We start from the raw sequence: 15,638 nt of genomic DNA, 5'->3' as shown, positions 1-15,638 counted from the left end.
TGATGATGATCTTTTCTTGTCACTTCTTTGCACATTAAGGCCATACTTAATAGCTATTATTGTCGCTGTTTGATCATGTCTGTAGTGGATCCGGGTATACCCAATAGATACGAAAATATCTATGGAGAGTGAATATTTAGGATATGTGCACATGCGTTGATTTTCCGAGGAATTTTTTTTTTTTTTAATGTGAAACTTTTCTTTTATGTAATTTGAAAGTTTTTTTTGCTAGCAATTATCATTTTTGGTTAGGAACATAATGACTGTATGATGTATTTGTGTTTACCAGTACTATATCTTATATCTCTTTCAGACTGAGAGTCCGATGAATGAGCCAGGGTGTAGGCTTGACATATGAGGCCATTCATTCTTTTTGTACGATGACTGCATTTACTTATGGACTGTAGGATTTAGAAAAGTTGAGTATTCTTTAAATACAAAGGTTACTTTCTGTTGTATAAATTGTAAATTTTGCAGTCACAGTTCTCTATAATATGTTTTCTTAATAAATCATACAGTATCCATACATGTTCCTATCTAAAGTATATATATCATGAATACAGACATGTATAGTCTTGACTGATGATAATTCTCTTTCTGGATTATTTTTGACGTTTGTTCACTTATAATTAGAGTAACTTTACCAAGTTTAAAATGAGAATTTAATTTTTTATTGATAATTGTTCACCGGTTTCCCTTTCCTGTGAAATATGATAATTGTTACATAGGAATTTTTAATCTAAGTCTTATTCACCTTTGTTGGAGGTGAACAAGGCTTCCCACGGATTGTGGAGACTTTATTTTGAGTAGAGTAATTTTCAGTGAGATTTTGTTTTGTTAATTTTTCTTTAAAGTTAATGACCTTTGCTTTGTTTTAAAGTAGTTTTGAATTCTGAAAGGCTTGGGAGAGCCTTGAGTCTGGTGGAGGGGAATTTGTCACAGACAAATATATTATTTTAAACAAAAGTAAAAAATGTAAAGTAAATGCGCAGGAAGTAGGGCGGATATTGCTGAGCTATAACCTTGTCTCCTTGATCTATGGGTTTAGTGGGAAGCAGTTTGAGCCACTTTCATTATTGCTTAGTTTGTGATGACCAGCACACACGTACTGAATCTGTTTCCATGTCAACAGGTACACCGGGGAGAGGGGACGGAGAGTGTGAACCTGTATGGTGCGGTTATATCACCTGCCACTGATACCCTTAGGTGAGACAAGCCCTCAGACCCCCCCCCCCCCAGCAATGCAGGGGAATTAAGAAGAATCAAGAGTGAATCGAAGGCAGTTAAGTTCGAGTCCTACTCGTGAGTGGGCAACCCTCACTAGGCCCACCTGCCATGGTAAGCCTACCTCAACCATGGCGGACATCCATACGCCATAAGACGTCCAACAATTTCTTTTTGTAATATTTCGTAGTCATATACATGTCTCCCCGAGTGTCCACTCTCCCCGTGTGTAATTATTGTTTTAGTTAAAAGTTAATTCCATTGTATTTGACTGATGAAATAATTTAATAGCCCGCGAGAAACTTATAATTCTTCTGTTATGTAATATCAAGATTTAAAGTTCTATTTCACTCACTTTGAAGAAGATTTATGCTCATTCTTGTTGTGAAAATTAACTTAGACAATAAATCCTCTTACGATGTAACAATCGTCTAATTCACCGCCTCCTATCATATATTATCATGTAATTAACACATGCCCTGTGACAACTGTAGTTTCTCCCTTGGTAATAGGTAAAAACCCACGAGGCACAGGTCCCGAAGGATCTGGCCTCACAACGCTTTAAGAGCTTTGGTGTTCCCAAAGGCATGATGTCGGCAGTAAATCCGAAGAGCTAAAGCCTATGAGCTCGTTGATGGGAGAGGCGCTGGCCGCAGGCGGTCGGCAGTCATCAGCATTCAAGGCAAAGACCCCAAAGGGAAGCTGCAATGAGACTGGTTTTGTACACTTAGGGTACAGCGGCGATGAGTGGATACTGCAAGCAGTCACCTAACTCCTTCGTCGCCAAGCTCCAAAGAACAAGGGCGGGGCATGGATGAATCCAATTCCCCGAAAAGGGGAAACCACACAAGTGAAGGCAGTCTCTCCCATGGACAGGAGAGGCAACCAACCTGTGCTGGTGCTGTCAGCAGTTCTCCCCCCAAGAGGGAGGATTGCTGGACAGTGGCGGGTGGAGGGCAACTCTCCCTCTGAAGGGAAAGTTGCTTAACACCTAGTGGAGGTTAACTCTCCCTTGGAAGGGAAAATTATCCAATACCTGGGAAGCGGACCTCCGGGCAGCACTCTCTGCTTCAACCTTGTTTCTAGGTTCACCTCGAAGGGGTTACCCGACAAGCTACTCCGAGGAGTCCTTGTCAGTAACTTCTCACACCCACCCGCCGTAGGAGAGCAGATGACGAGACCAAACAGTTGAGCGGGAGCAAGATTCTTAGGGTCGAAGACTTTTGAAGTCTGGGGGAGAGGGGGGAATCAACCCCTCGGGAGAATGACTATCCCCTTTGTGTGGCTCACTGTATGACCTCTGAAGAAAACCCGCTCTGAAAGAAAAAGAACATTTTATTAAGCTTAGGCAGGTTGGTTTTAATTGTAAACTGTTTATAGGGTTTGGGCGGAAGAAAAAGACTACGTCTTTACTATACCGAGCCAAAATAAAAAGTGTCGGTCAGTTGCTGGTGCTGGGGTAAACGGGGTGGCTAGCTACGCCGCTACTCCCCCCGTGCTAACTAGCGGAGGGTAGGGACACCTCGCAAAAGCTTCAACAACTAGTTTCAGCTTTCCCGAAATAAATACTCCTACGTAAAGAGCGGAAGATTTGTATGTTTTGCTGGAACAAATTAAATTTTGTATCCCCTTGATAAATTACCTTATCAATATTGTTCCAAGAATCATAAGGCATGAAGCCTTTCCCCAATTTTTAAACATAAATTATGGGGAATAAGAATACAGTTCATAAAACAGTAATAATTGTTTCATATTAAGCACCAAGTACACAGTATTTGACGTGGCACAAAAATAATTTATCATAGCTTGACCTATTTTAAAAAGTAAATGCAAAAAATACAGAAATGATGCAATTGTTGGCATAATATATTTAGAAATTAAAAATAAAACATTAATTCGTACATTACATAAACAAACCTTTGGTATATGATGCCATAAATTATATAAATACAACATTGGCACTGATAAAAATATCATGTCATATACATGTTACATACATATATTCCTTATCATTAAAGAAGTCAACAGTATAAAAAAATATATATCAACTCATTACAAAACATCTATAAGGGAGTTCCTATCTCATATTCACAGGAACATATAATGTACTTCTGGAATGAAATGATCTCAATTCTTGACATAGGCAGCATCACAAATACCTAAACACCCTGTACAAAATCTATTGATTACACATATGCACTGTACACATCTTAATGAAAACCTGCTACCTTTCACTATGAAGATTAAAAATGTACTTTTTTTTTCATTTTAGAGCACTTTGGGTGAACAAAATGTCATAATTCAATAAATACTAAACATGAAGAAACATCACGATACTGTACAAATGTACTCTCAGCAGAATTGGTGCTTCACACTGATCGGGATGAGACAAATTGAACGGCAAATAACATAGATACGGCTATATACTGCAATGCTATACTGTAGTTTGACCTTGCTCCTATATAGTCAGGCAAGATAAATGTCCAGGAAATATTTCATATGAAAACTTAGTTTCTGCTTTAGCACTGAGAATAAAAAAAGGCAAAGTACTTACGAAACCTCAGAATGGGATTAATAGGTCAGTTATATCCATCTTTACGATAATGTTCCCACTTAGAATGATTGACCGTTGAAATGTCTGCAAGAGCAGAAAGATCTTCTAAATATGATGCTAATCGCACTAATTCCCGATCAGTTGTACGATTTTGATGGGCTTGACGGAATGGTCGTATCTTGAGGCCATTTTGGGGATTCATAAGAAAATTCCGACGTAAATCATCAAACATGATTGTATTTTTCTGAGTGTAATGCTTGAACTTACCCCACACAACACCAAGAGGTTTCACCTGAAATACAAATCTGATTACTGCTTGTACGATAATTTAAATTTAAACCACATCCCACTCACTTATATGTATCCATATAAAACTTTTCCATCCAATGTAAGAAAAAATGCAGTATTTACAACAGTCCGTATAAAGAGAACAAATCAATTGACAATAATACCAAAATAACAAAAACCAAACTAGTTAGCCTGCAGCAAATAGAAAGTTTGGAGTTGTAGTATAAATGTTACTTTTGATCAAATTGATAATGATTAATTAATTTTGAAATGAATATGACAAATTCGTAGATAATTTGTATTTTTTCTAATGATACAAACCTTTAGCTATTTATTAGGGGTTATTACTTTTAGCAAAGCTGAAAAGGACAAGCTATTAAAATTTTAGCGAGAGTTAGCTACTCATTCCGCTAGTTGGCGACATTCCAGTCTTCCCTTTACTGAACTGTCTTTGATATGTACTATGAAACTGGTGATAAGCACATACTTTAGCGAATGGCAGAATATGGGATCAAGACAAACCATTTGGTCTTCTGCATCACAATCAAGTTATTCTTATACAGTAAATAGAATTATGGAATGGAAGTGTTTAGCTGCTGAAGGACTAAAGTATGTAAAGATTTCAAGGCCCTGTACAAGACTTGGAAGTCTGCGGAGAGCAGTGTATGTAAAGAATTCTTCCTGAAATAAATGCTTTTAATTTAGAATGACTAAAGGGGGTTGGGTTAGGTTTGACAATGGGTTGAGAAGGATCATAATTATCAAAATAAAGGGAGGATTCACTAGACTTCTTTTAAACAAACGGAACACGTGATGTCCAGAGCTTCTGAAGCTAATCACAATTAAAAAATGGTTGAACTTGTGTTGTCTTAAGTTTGAAGTGTGCCAATATTGTCATCATCTCACAACAATCAACTAGCCTAGTCTTCCCCCAGCTCATTAAAACTGTTAACTTGATCATCAACCATTGAAAAATATTTACCCATTTGTGGTAGAGTGAAACACACTCTTCACATTGATTATGTTAATTACAGAATTGCCCACACACAATACAAGGGAATGTAGATCATGATCTCCCAGAGACAATTCTCATGCACATATCAAGTAATAATTGTAAACTAAACCAGGGGGAAGACAACTTGAAACGCATTATGTGAACAATCTAAAAGCATGTTTGACCACCGACGGTCAACAGGGTAAACTATAAACTAATAGCCCAGTGAGCAATACTAAAATGAAATTAATAAGACATAATGATGTTATTTTGTAGAAATGATAGTTAAGGAAAAAAATATTGTGTCAACAACTTGCATTGCTGGTAAAATATTTTGGTGACGTGGGTGGAACTGTGGACAGAGGCAGAGAATGCTGCGTAGTACTTCTTACATGATTTGAACATGTATGCCAACGTAGAAATACACTAAAATTACATAACCATGAATAAGGACAAGAATCGTGTTTCAGTTGGTGGTGGGATGAGATGTGAGGATCCTTACATCTCTAAGATGGAAGGTGTGTGGGGGGGGGGGGGGGTTGAGTAATGCCTCGGGTTGGGAATGTTGCCATTGCCTAGAGAGGGTGATGTCATTATATGTGATACCATAAAAAGACTAAAATAGCTCTTACACAATCAGAAAAGCTAGAATTCCAAAGAATTTGTTTGTTGGCTGAAAATAGGAGGAACTAATATCAGGGAGAGGAGACTTTTTTAGTGAAATTTCCTGTGTGTGTGTGATACACAACCATGTGCTATACTCTTTTGTAGGATATAAGAGTTATATTTGTAAATGACGTATCTGGACTTCATCGTTTGTATCACCAAGCATGTTCTGATGTCAAACGATGTCATCGTAGTAAAGGGGTAAATAAACGCTACCATGGGACATAAGATTTCAACAATAGATGAGAAGAATAATTCGTAAACTTCCCTTCCAACTGAGACATCAATTTATCAATTTTTATCAGCTATTAATAATAGCACAAAGAGGTTATGTTTGAGTGCTTAATGCAGGGAATGGATAGATATTACAAACCAAATACCATGCTCAGTCTTCTATCTCTGAACCAGGTGATCTTAAAGAGTTGACTGGATTTTGGGAAAGCAAGGGTTTTGCAAAGGCCTTTAGTAAATAAAGAGAGCAAGGCTCGTGATTGGGCTATCAACTCTATAATACGCTGTGTACCATCAGAACACTTACCAACTAGTACTGTACACTAGAACTACTAAGCAATGCTTCGTGAGTTATCCTAAGGGTTGGATCAGGGAAGGTTAAGGTATGAACATTATAGTTGCCTCTGCCAGAAGGTGTATTAGCCTTCTCAGATTACAGAGAGTGATCTTAGTAAAAATCTCACGAAGCTTACTACTGTACTACCAACCCCAGAAAGCTCTGTAATAGCCAACCAATATCATCACATCCTTACTGTACTCCAATAGCCTAGTCTTCTGATATTCTTCTTTACTAAAAGACACTTAACTTTTTGGAGTCCTTTATGCAAAAATTGCCACATACTGTATTACATATATTGTCAGCAAACAAACTCAACACAATGATTGTTTAAATCACAATGTTGCCCTCGACACATGAAACAAAGGGAATACGGATCTTTATCATCCAGCAATAAACCCCTAAAAAAATTAACACAAATGCATAGCAACACCTGAAGACATTCCCAACCAATCTGAAGCTAAATAACCCATTTAAAAGCCAAAAAAAATCAAAATCTGAATTGGAAGAAATTATTTACAACCAACGAGAAGACTGACAATTACTGTTACGGTTTGGCTTGCCCAAGTTCTTTTATTGCTATACACTGCCACATAAAATATTCCACTAGAGGGGCATTGCTAATACAGTGAGAGAAAATAGGACATTTTAGATTTTAGTATAAACCTCAACATATAGCTAGCTTGGAAAAGGAAGCAGTGTGAACCACAGATGAGATCAATAAAAATAACATTTTATTTGCCTTTACACTTGCTTTTCTATTTCCCTTCATTTCCTTAGTTCTATTCCCTTGTTTACATGACTGTACATTCACAAGATGTTATAACTAAATCAAAAGAAATGTTTATAAATTCTCAACAGTAAATACCTATCAACTGCAAACAAATGTACACCAACCAATGTTCATATTTTACTAACCTCAATTACTCCATATTTTTGAGTTTCGACGGTAATCATGGCCAACGAGTCTAAGTAGAAGACTATTTTATAGTCAGGGTGTGAGGAAACACCTAAGAGTTTCATTTTCTCTTCAATCCACTTCATACTTGTAGCAGACCAGATGGCAATATCATAACTCTGAAAAATTTAATTTAACATTATGTTCCTGCTCTAGGCAATAAAATAAAAAGAAATAAAATAAACTCATCATCATTATCATCATCTCCTCCTACGCCTATTGACGCAAAGAGCCTCGTTAGATTTCGCCAGTTATATCTGTCTTGAGCTTTTAATTCAATACTGTACATCTCCAATCATCATCTCCTACTTCACGCTTCACATTCCTCAGCCATGTAGGCCTGGGTCTTACAACTTTTCTAGTGCCTTGTGGAGCCCTGCAGAACGTTTGGTGAACTAATCTCTCTTGGGGAGTGCGAAGAGCATGCCAAAACCATCTCCATCTACCCCCTCATCATGATCTTAACAACATATGGCACTTGAATAATCTCTCTTATAGTTTCATTTATAATCCTGTCCTGCCATTAACTCCCAATATCCTTCTGAGGGCTTTGTTCTCAAATCTACTATATCCATTGGAGATAGTTTCATTGTCATACCATGATTCATGTCCACAGAGTAACACCGATCTCACTAAAATAAACTAAATATTTTATTCAAATGTCTAAATATAATTTCTCAATATATAAGAAAACACTACAGTGCAGTACTGTACTACAAGACAATATTAATTACAAAGAAAATACAGTATAAAAACTAATTTCATTAACGATTTATGTCCTAGTACTCAAATTAACACTTGAAAGATTAGTAGAAAAATCAAACGGTGATGAGTTGCCTACTAACTGAATGTAATACCACATATATTGTATAATGCTATGACTCTTAAAACAACTGCCAGTTACTTTTCATCTGTTCCCCTAGGTCTCTTATCATCAAGCTGTACCACTTTTGTATACAAGTTACTCGCTCCATACGTTTCTAAAATTTTCTGAGAAAATTAATCCTGCTTCATAAAAAAAAGAGCTAGAAAAGGGGAACTGTTAATTTCTTCACAAAAATGGGAAAATGTTTAGTTTTTCTGTAATTAACTGTTGACTATAGGAGTGAACAATGCCCTATGAAAGTATTTAAAATTTGACTAGGTATTCTCATTAAACTACTTGACAATACATCACCCTTTACTTGCCAAAGGTAAAAATGTGGTTATCTGAGAAACTTCTTCCAAGGTAAGAGACTAACACCAAGGACAGCAGTATTGTGATCCCCGTTGTGAAAAAATTTCTGTAAGACTCATGAATTGCAATGTTATTAATTCTAGAATAATTATTTCCATATGCCCTTTCCTCACTGGGCTACTTTTTTCTGTTGGAGCCGTTGGGCCTATGGCATCCTCTTTTCCCAACTAGGGTTGTAGCTTAGCAAGTAATAATAATAATAGCAATAACTACAACATCAGCTAAATTTGCTATGAAAGACAGATGGTTTCAGTTCTATAAAATCTATACTTTGATTGGAAACCACAAAGGCAAAAATGTGGTTATCTGAGAAACTACTTACAAGGTAAGAGACTTCAAAGAATGGTTAACACCAAGGACAGCAGTGTTGTGATCCCCGTTGTGAAAAAATTCCTGTAAGACTCATGACTTGCAATGTTATTAATTCTAGAATAATTATTTCCATATGGCCTTTCCTCACTGGGCTATTTTTTGCTGTTGGAGCCGTTGGGCCTATGGCATCCTGTTTTCCCAACTAGGGTTGTAGCTTAGCAGGTAATAATAATAATAGCAATAACTACAACATCAGCTAAGTTTGCTACGGCAGACTGACGGCTTCAATTCTGTAAAATCTACACTTTGATGAGAAACTACAAAGATAAAAATGTGGTTCCCTCAGAAACTTCTTCCAAGGTAAACGACTTCAAAGAATGGTTGACACCAAGGATAGCGGTCTGGTTATCCCGGGTGTGAAAAAATTGCTGTATGACTCATGACTTGCAAACTTTGTTATTCTGTGCACTGACATCATGTGTCCAACTACTCATGTTTTTTTGTAGTGTAACTAACATAGAAATAAAGATAGAAAGAAACTGAAAATTTCATTAGAAAGCTGAATACATTTTCTATATGGCAAAATGGACGGATGACTCAAGTGCATCATCAGATCCTCAGAGGATTGCCGAAGACGTTTACAACAAACATATGAAAAAATTATGTGCTAAAATCTCAAAGACTTCTCTAGAATTTTCCAACAAATCTTAGGAATGTGATTTTCCCAAGAATTAATGAAAGCAATTTTTACAGCCTAATTCCTTCATTTGCTGAAGCAATATTCCATATGAAGATACTGTAAATGCATAGTTTCTGACCTTAAAAATGGACAATTGTAAAATGTTTGAAAATACTATTGACTATGTAAAGAATTCAATTGTCTAACCAGAGTGAGTTGGTGGAAGAAAATATACAATATACAATATACAATAGCTAATACTGACCAATTAAAAAAAATCCTCACTTTACCTTATAAGCAGAAGTAAGAAATTCATGTAAGAAAGGCCTCATAAGTTCTGCTCCAGTTTCAGCGGTTGACCGGTGATCGAATAACGTATAATCAATGTCAAGAACAAGTAATTTCTTACCAGGTCTCATATCATTTAAAATTTTGACTTCATATTCACGTACCCTCTTCTCAACCTGTAATGAAATGTTTAAATTAAAAAAATGGAAAATTTAAATTTTGTATTTTTCCTAACAATACAAACCTTGAACTCTTTATTTGGGATATACTTTTGGCAAAGTTAGAAGACCGACTATAAGACTTTTAGCAAGGTGTAACTAACCTACCGCTAGTTAGCGGACGGAGGGGTAGTATCAGCTACCCCCCCCCTCACACACACACACACCTGTTATCTTGTTACTTTTGGTTCCACGTAGGACTTACAAGGGGATAGGTGATGATGGGCCAAATTTGTAAGAGCTCAGGGTTTCTATCATTAGGAAAGATACAAATTACTTTAAATTTGTCATTTGTTCTGACATTAAATACAAAACCCGTCGCTCTTTATTAGGGATGATTCCCCCTTTAGGTGGGTGGAAGTCCGAAACAACTGGCTTGGTTTTGACCGGGGGTTTTCCTATGTGCGGAGCACGTATCAGGGAAAACCCCTGACATCTCGCAAACTTTACGTGCAAAGCAGGCTTTAGTGGCCTGAACAATCGGTGTGATTGTGTGATACCAGCAATATGACTAGTCTAGGTAAGAATTCTCAGAAACATAGGATCTTTGAATCAATCACAGACGTTACCCAATCCCACCTCGTCAGGGGGTAAGGGGACGCAACAAGCATTATATCCATACCAGGTTACACAAGAGAAAGGGTTTTACCTGCAGACAGAGAAGGTCAGCTTGCAGAGGACCGTAGGCGTTGTTCCCCAAGAGATGGGAAGATGAAAGGAAGATTGAGCCAGTCATTCTTAAACATTCATCCTAGACTAATCCTGGGTAACCTCTACCCTCAACCATCAAGGAGCCTGAAGTATTTAAACCACTCGTTGTGCAGCCACCAGAGGACCAATGGAAAGTGTATCCATGTTCCTATGGGTCACGTCTTGCAGGTGAATGGTGAAGGTCGTCTGACGCTCCCATATGCCCGCTCGAAAGACCTGCTTTGGGTTGGGTCGTCTGTGAAAAAGGATCGGGATTCAATGCTCGGTCTATGACCTTGCGAATTCAAGCAGAGATGGTGTGTTCTTTGTGATCCTCCTCTTGACATTCCCGGCGCTGACAAAGAGTGATGACACTCGGGATTGAGCTGCTCTGGTTCTTTTAAGGTAGTACCCCAAACTCCTCACTGGACACAATAACAGTTGATCTGGATCAACGGATAAATTACAAAGACTCCCAATCTAAAAGGGTCCGATTCTAAGGCTTATACTTCCGGATTTTGAGTCTTGGTGATATATTCAGGGACGAAGCCGAGCATTACCTCCCCCATCCCCTTGAATAGGAGACGTCGTAGGAAAGACCATGGAGTTCGCTGACTCTCATGGCCGAAGAGAACGCAAGCAGGAGAATTGTCTTCAAAGTCAGGTGAAGATCTGGTGCCTGGCATAAAGATTCGCAGGGAGTGCCCTTCAGAGAGTGAAGAGCAAGAACCCCGTTCCATGGGAGTGGTCCAACTTCTGACTGAAGGCAGGTAAGTTTGAAATTCTTGGAGTGGTCTAACCTCCGACTGAGAGCAGGTAAGTTCAAAATTCCATACGAGACAACTTCAACAAAGGAAATGTTAGCTCCTTTCAGTCTAAGGGCAAGGCTCAAAGCTGAGCAGTACCTTTTCACCGCCAAGACCGGGAGAAGTTTTTCCTCCCGAAGGTATCGAGGAATTCCACTACAGTATTGCTGGAATAGAGGCATCGAGGGGAGATACCCCTTCCACGACACCAACCACAGAAGACAGTCCACTTAGCCTGGTAGACTGCAACCGAGGATTTCCGTAGGTATGAAAAATGTTCACGTCCAGTTGTCTGAGTAGATCGTGTAGTGGACGGAGTTCTCTCAGGACCTACGTCATGAGCTGAAGAAGGACTGGGAACCATTCTGTAAGATGCCATAACGGAACAATGAGGGTCACTGATAGGTTTACGGATGATCTCTTCTTGTTCAGCACCCTTCTCATCACAGAACGGGGTTAAGGCGTATATGTCAATGTTCTTTCACCATTGTTGGAATGAATCTTTTCAGAGAGCCTGGGGATCAGGGACTGGCGAACAGTAGAGCAGGAGCCTGTTGTTCAGGAACATCGCGAACAAACCCACTGTCGCGAAACCCCACAAAGTCAGGACTTTCTTGGCTACTAGATGATTCTAAGACCACTCGGAGCCCACTATCTGAGTCGCTCTGCTAAGGTTGTCCGCGAGCACATTCCTCTTGCCTAGAATGAAGCAAGCAGATAGGAATACAGTAATGCCTCACAACACGAAATGAATTCGTTCTGGAGTGGCTTTCGTAAAGTGATTTTTTCATGTTGCGAGTCACATTTCACATGCAAATTGCCTAATTCGTCCCAAACTCTACAAAACACCACATTAAATCTCATAATAAGGCTACAGTGTAACCACAATGAAATACTGTACAGCCAAATACATTGAACCATTCAATATACCAAACCTAACTTAATACCTGTAAATTAAGTAGTTATTACAACATAATGTAATAATAAGTGCAAAATAATACAATACATACAGCACAATACTGTATATACACTAAAAATACAGTTCCATATGTACTGTACTATTATAGTTACCCCTATTATAGACTACAGCTACATTTTCTGTTGTCTGAACCCATTTTTTTCAACTCTTTGTGATAGGTGACTATTTTGTTCTCGGCCTGGCTGGCAAATCTCTTCTCTTAAAATGAGACGCTTTTCGTAAAGTGGGTCATAAAAAATATTCGCATCTCGTTTCTCAGCTTGAAAATTTTGTAAGCAGTTTTTCGTGAAGAAAGGTATGACTACTAATTTGTCTTCTGCCCATCTTAGTATCTCTACTTCTTTTTTGTCTTCTTCCCCACCCTTAACCCTACATTTAGGGGTCGGTTGCCTGATGCAATCTCTCCAAGGCCTTCAATCAAAGGCATCTTCTTCCACCAAACCTCTTCTCTCCATATCATCTATCACCTGATATCGCTATCTAATTCTCTGACTCCCTCTTGATCTCCCCCTTAAAGGTTCTTCCCAAGCTCTCTTCACTCTCTCCCCACCATCCATCCTTACCACGTGCCCACATCATCTGTCATGACTCTCTATCTCTGTAATCTTTATTAAACCTACCATTCTTCTTTTTTCATCAATTTCCAATTTTTCACTGCTAGATGGCAAAGGGGCTGCAACACCACAGTGTGACCTGCCAGGAACTGATGAACTGTTTTAGGGCTAGAAAAGCTACCCTCATCTCTAGGAGATTTATATAATGGTACCTTTCAGAATCTGACCAGACCACAGAGGCTGTGTGGTGCAGCATGTGAGCCCCACCCTTCTTTTGATCCATCTAACACGAACATCAATTCTAGGGGGGAACGAGAGTTGCCCCCACGGCAGAGATTCTTGTCTGTCACCCACTATCTCAGGTCAGTCTGCTGCAAGGGTCCCATTGGGGCAAGCATATCTGGAGAGTTCTCTTGTTGGACCCACCTGGATTTCAGCTGTCATTGAAGAGATCGAATTCGTAGGATGCAATTGTGGACTAGACGTACCAAGGATGTCAGATGACTTATGAGATGTAACCACAGATGGGCTGGGAGAATTGAATTGAAATGAATATAAAATTTAGGCCTTAAGCCAAGCACTGGGGCACCAAAGGCCATTCAGCACTACATATTGCAAATTAATCAACCAAACCTATGCCCTCACATTTGGTATCATTTTAACTTCTAAAACCAATCACACAACTTTCACACAATAATAACTAATTACAAAATAAGGAGGGATTAACAAATTAATAAAACTATTTTAAGCTCATGATATAAAACAATACTCTGTATAAATTTTTTCAAAGGTTTGCCCTGGAAAAAAATGTGTCCTCTGAAGATTAAAAACAGGACAGTCGACTAAAACATGTTTGATACCGATAGTCACTCGACAGGTAACGTAATACAAAAAGGGGCCTGTCTCCCTTCACCACTCTTCATTAAATAAATGTGGGTTGCATATGTGTATGGCCAATACGCAGTCTAGTAGGTTGGCCAGAGCACCAGCCACTGGTTGAGATACTTCTGCTAGAGTTATGGGGTCCTTTGACTGGCCAGACAGTACTACATTGGATCCTTCTCTCTGGTTACCGTTCACTTTCCCTTTGCCTACACATGCACCGAATACTCTGGCATATTCTTTAAAGATTCTCCTCTGTCCTCATACACCTGACAACACTGAGATTACCAAACAATTCTTCTTCACCCAAGGAGTTAACTACTACACTGTAATTTTTCAGTGGCTACTATCCTCTTGGTAAGGGTAGAAGTGACCCTTTAGCTATGGTAAGCAGCTCTTCTAGGAGAAAGACACTCCAAAATCAAACCATTGTTCTCTAGTCTTGGATAGTGCCATGGCCTCTGTACCATGATCTTCCACTGTCTTGGGTTTTAGAGTTCTCTTGCTCGAGGGTACAATCGGCCACACCATTAAATCTAATTTCTCTTCCTCTTGTTTTGTTAAAGTTTTTATAGTTTATATAAGAAATATTTATTTCAATAATGTTACTGTTCTTAAAATATATTTTTCCATGTTTCCTTTCCTCACTGGGCTATTTTCCCTGTTGGGGCCCCTGGGCTTATAGCACCCTGCTTTTCCAACTCGGGTTTTAGCTTAGCAAGTAATAATAATAATAATAATGATAATAATATCATCCCTCTTACTTGTTGAATTACAAGATGACCATTTATCCACTGAAGGGTGGATTCGTTTTAATTTTGTATTGGTAGTCAGTTCAGATCATCGAGCCTGCCACTTATTTTAACAGTAAAAATGTATCTTGCTGTGGCCTGATTGGTAACGTCTCTGCCTGGTGTTTGCCAGTTGGGGGTTCGAGTCCTGCTCAGACTCGCTAGTGCCATTAGTGTCTGCAACCTTACCATCCTTGTAAGCTAAGGTTGGGGGGTTTGGGGGAGCCTACAGGTCTATCTGCTGAGTCATCAGAAGCCACTGCCTAGCCCTTCCTGGTCCTAGCTTGGGTGGAGAGGAGGCTTAGGCGCTGATTATATACCGTAATATATGGCCAGCCTCTAGGGCATTGTCCTGATTCCTAGGGCAATGTCACTGTCCCTTGCCTCTGCCATTCATGAGCGACCTTTAAACTTAAGGAGGATAGATTAGGTAGCCCTGAAGCTTCCATACCTGCCTTATTAACTCATTCATTTCCATCCACCCCAATGTGGGCAGGGACCCAGCAGAAGTGAACACTGACATTCTTCCTAGACTGCAGAAGTACTAACCAGTCCTGAACCTCTTGTCCGAGATGATGGCCTGGCATAATTTGTTTAATTGTGAGTAAAACGCTATTTGGAATCTGTAAAAATTGTATAAAAACTATTTTGATTACCATTTCTAAAAATATGTCAGACTGCGAGAATTATTACATCCAGGTCAGCAGTTAATACTGAATAACAATATTACCTACCACCACTGCAACTCCAACTGCTGCAGCTGATTTTGGAACCATCCGTAAAGACATGTTTCCCATGATGTTGAGCAGCCTGATTTAAAAACTCACTTTTCATTACCTTACTGGTAAAGGTATTTTTCCCTCTTTCCATAAAACATACTTTAACAGGTGGATTACACCCAGGGGGAGACTTGGGATTTCCTACCTCAGCTGTCTGTGCTGTAAACAAAC

General features: G+C 38.9%; 2 protein-coding genes across 2 annotated transcripts in view; both read right to left on the bottom strand.

Annotated features, from left to right (window-relative positions):
• Tmhs (Tetraspan membrane protein in hair cell stereocilia) overlaps window positions 1-15,638 on the bottom strand; it is a 189,357-nt gene that overhangs the window by 132,783 nt on the left and 40,936 nt on the right. The gene's annotated exons all lie outside the window — the stretch shown is intronic.
• Window positions 2,956-15,638, bottom strand: part of LOC137631159 (ubiquitin-like domain-containing CTD phosphatase 1) — a 36,582-nt gene continuing 23,899 nt past the window's right edge. Inside the window, exons 4-6 of the mRNA XM_068362862.1 lie at window positions 9,771-9,944; window positions 7,213-7,371; window positions 2,956-4,070 (exon numbers count right to left, since the gene is read on the bottom strand). Of these exons, the coding sequence (XP_068218963.1) occupies window positions 3,804-4,070; window positions 7,213-7,371; window positions 9,771-9,944 (600 nt within the window). The 3' untranslated portion in view covers window positions 2,956-3,803. The remainder of the gene's footprint in view (window positions 4,071-7,212; window positions 7,372-9,770; window positions 9,945-15,638) is intronic.

Source organism: Palaemon carinicauda, chromosome 39 (assembly GCF_036898095.1).
Source record: "Palaemon carinicauda isolate YSFRI2023 chromosome 39, ASM3689809v2, whole genome shotgun sequence".
In the NCBI taxonomy this organism is placed as follows: Eukaryota; Metazoa; Arthropoda; class Malacostraca; order Decapoda; family Palaemonidae; genus Palaemon; species Palaemon carinicauda.
Note: the sequence above shows the minus strand (reverse complement) of the source record. Positions and strands in the feature narration are given on the sequence as shown.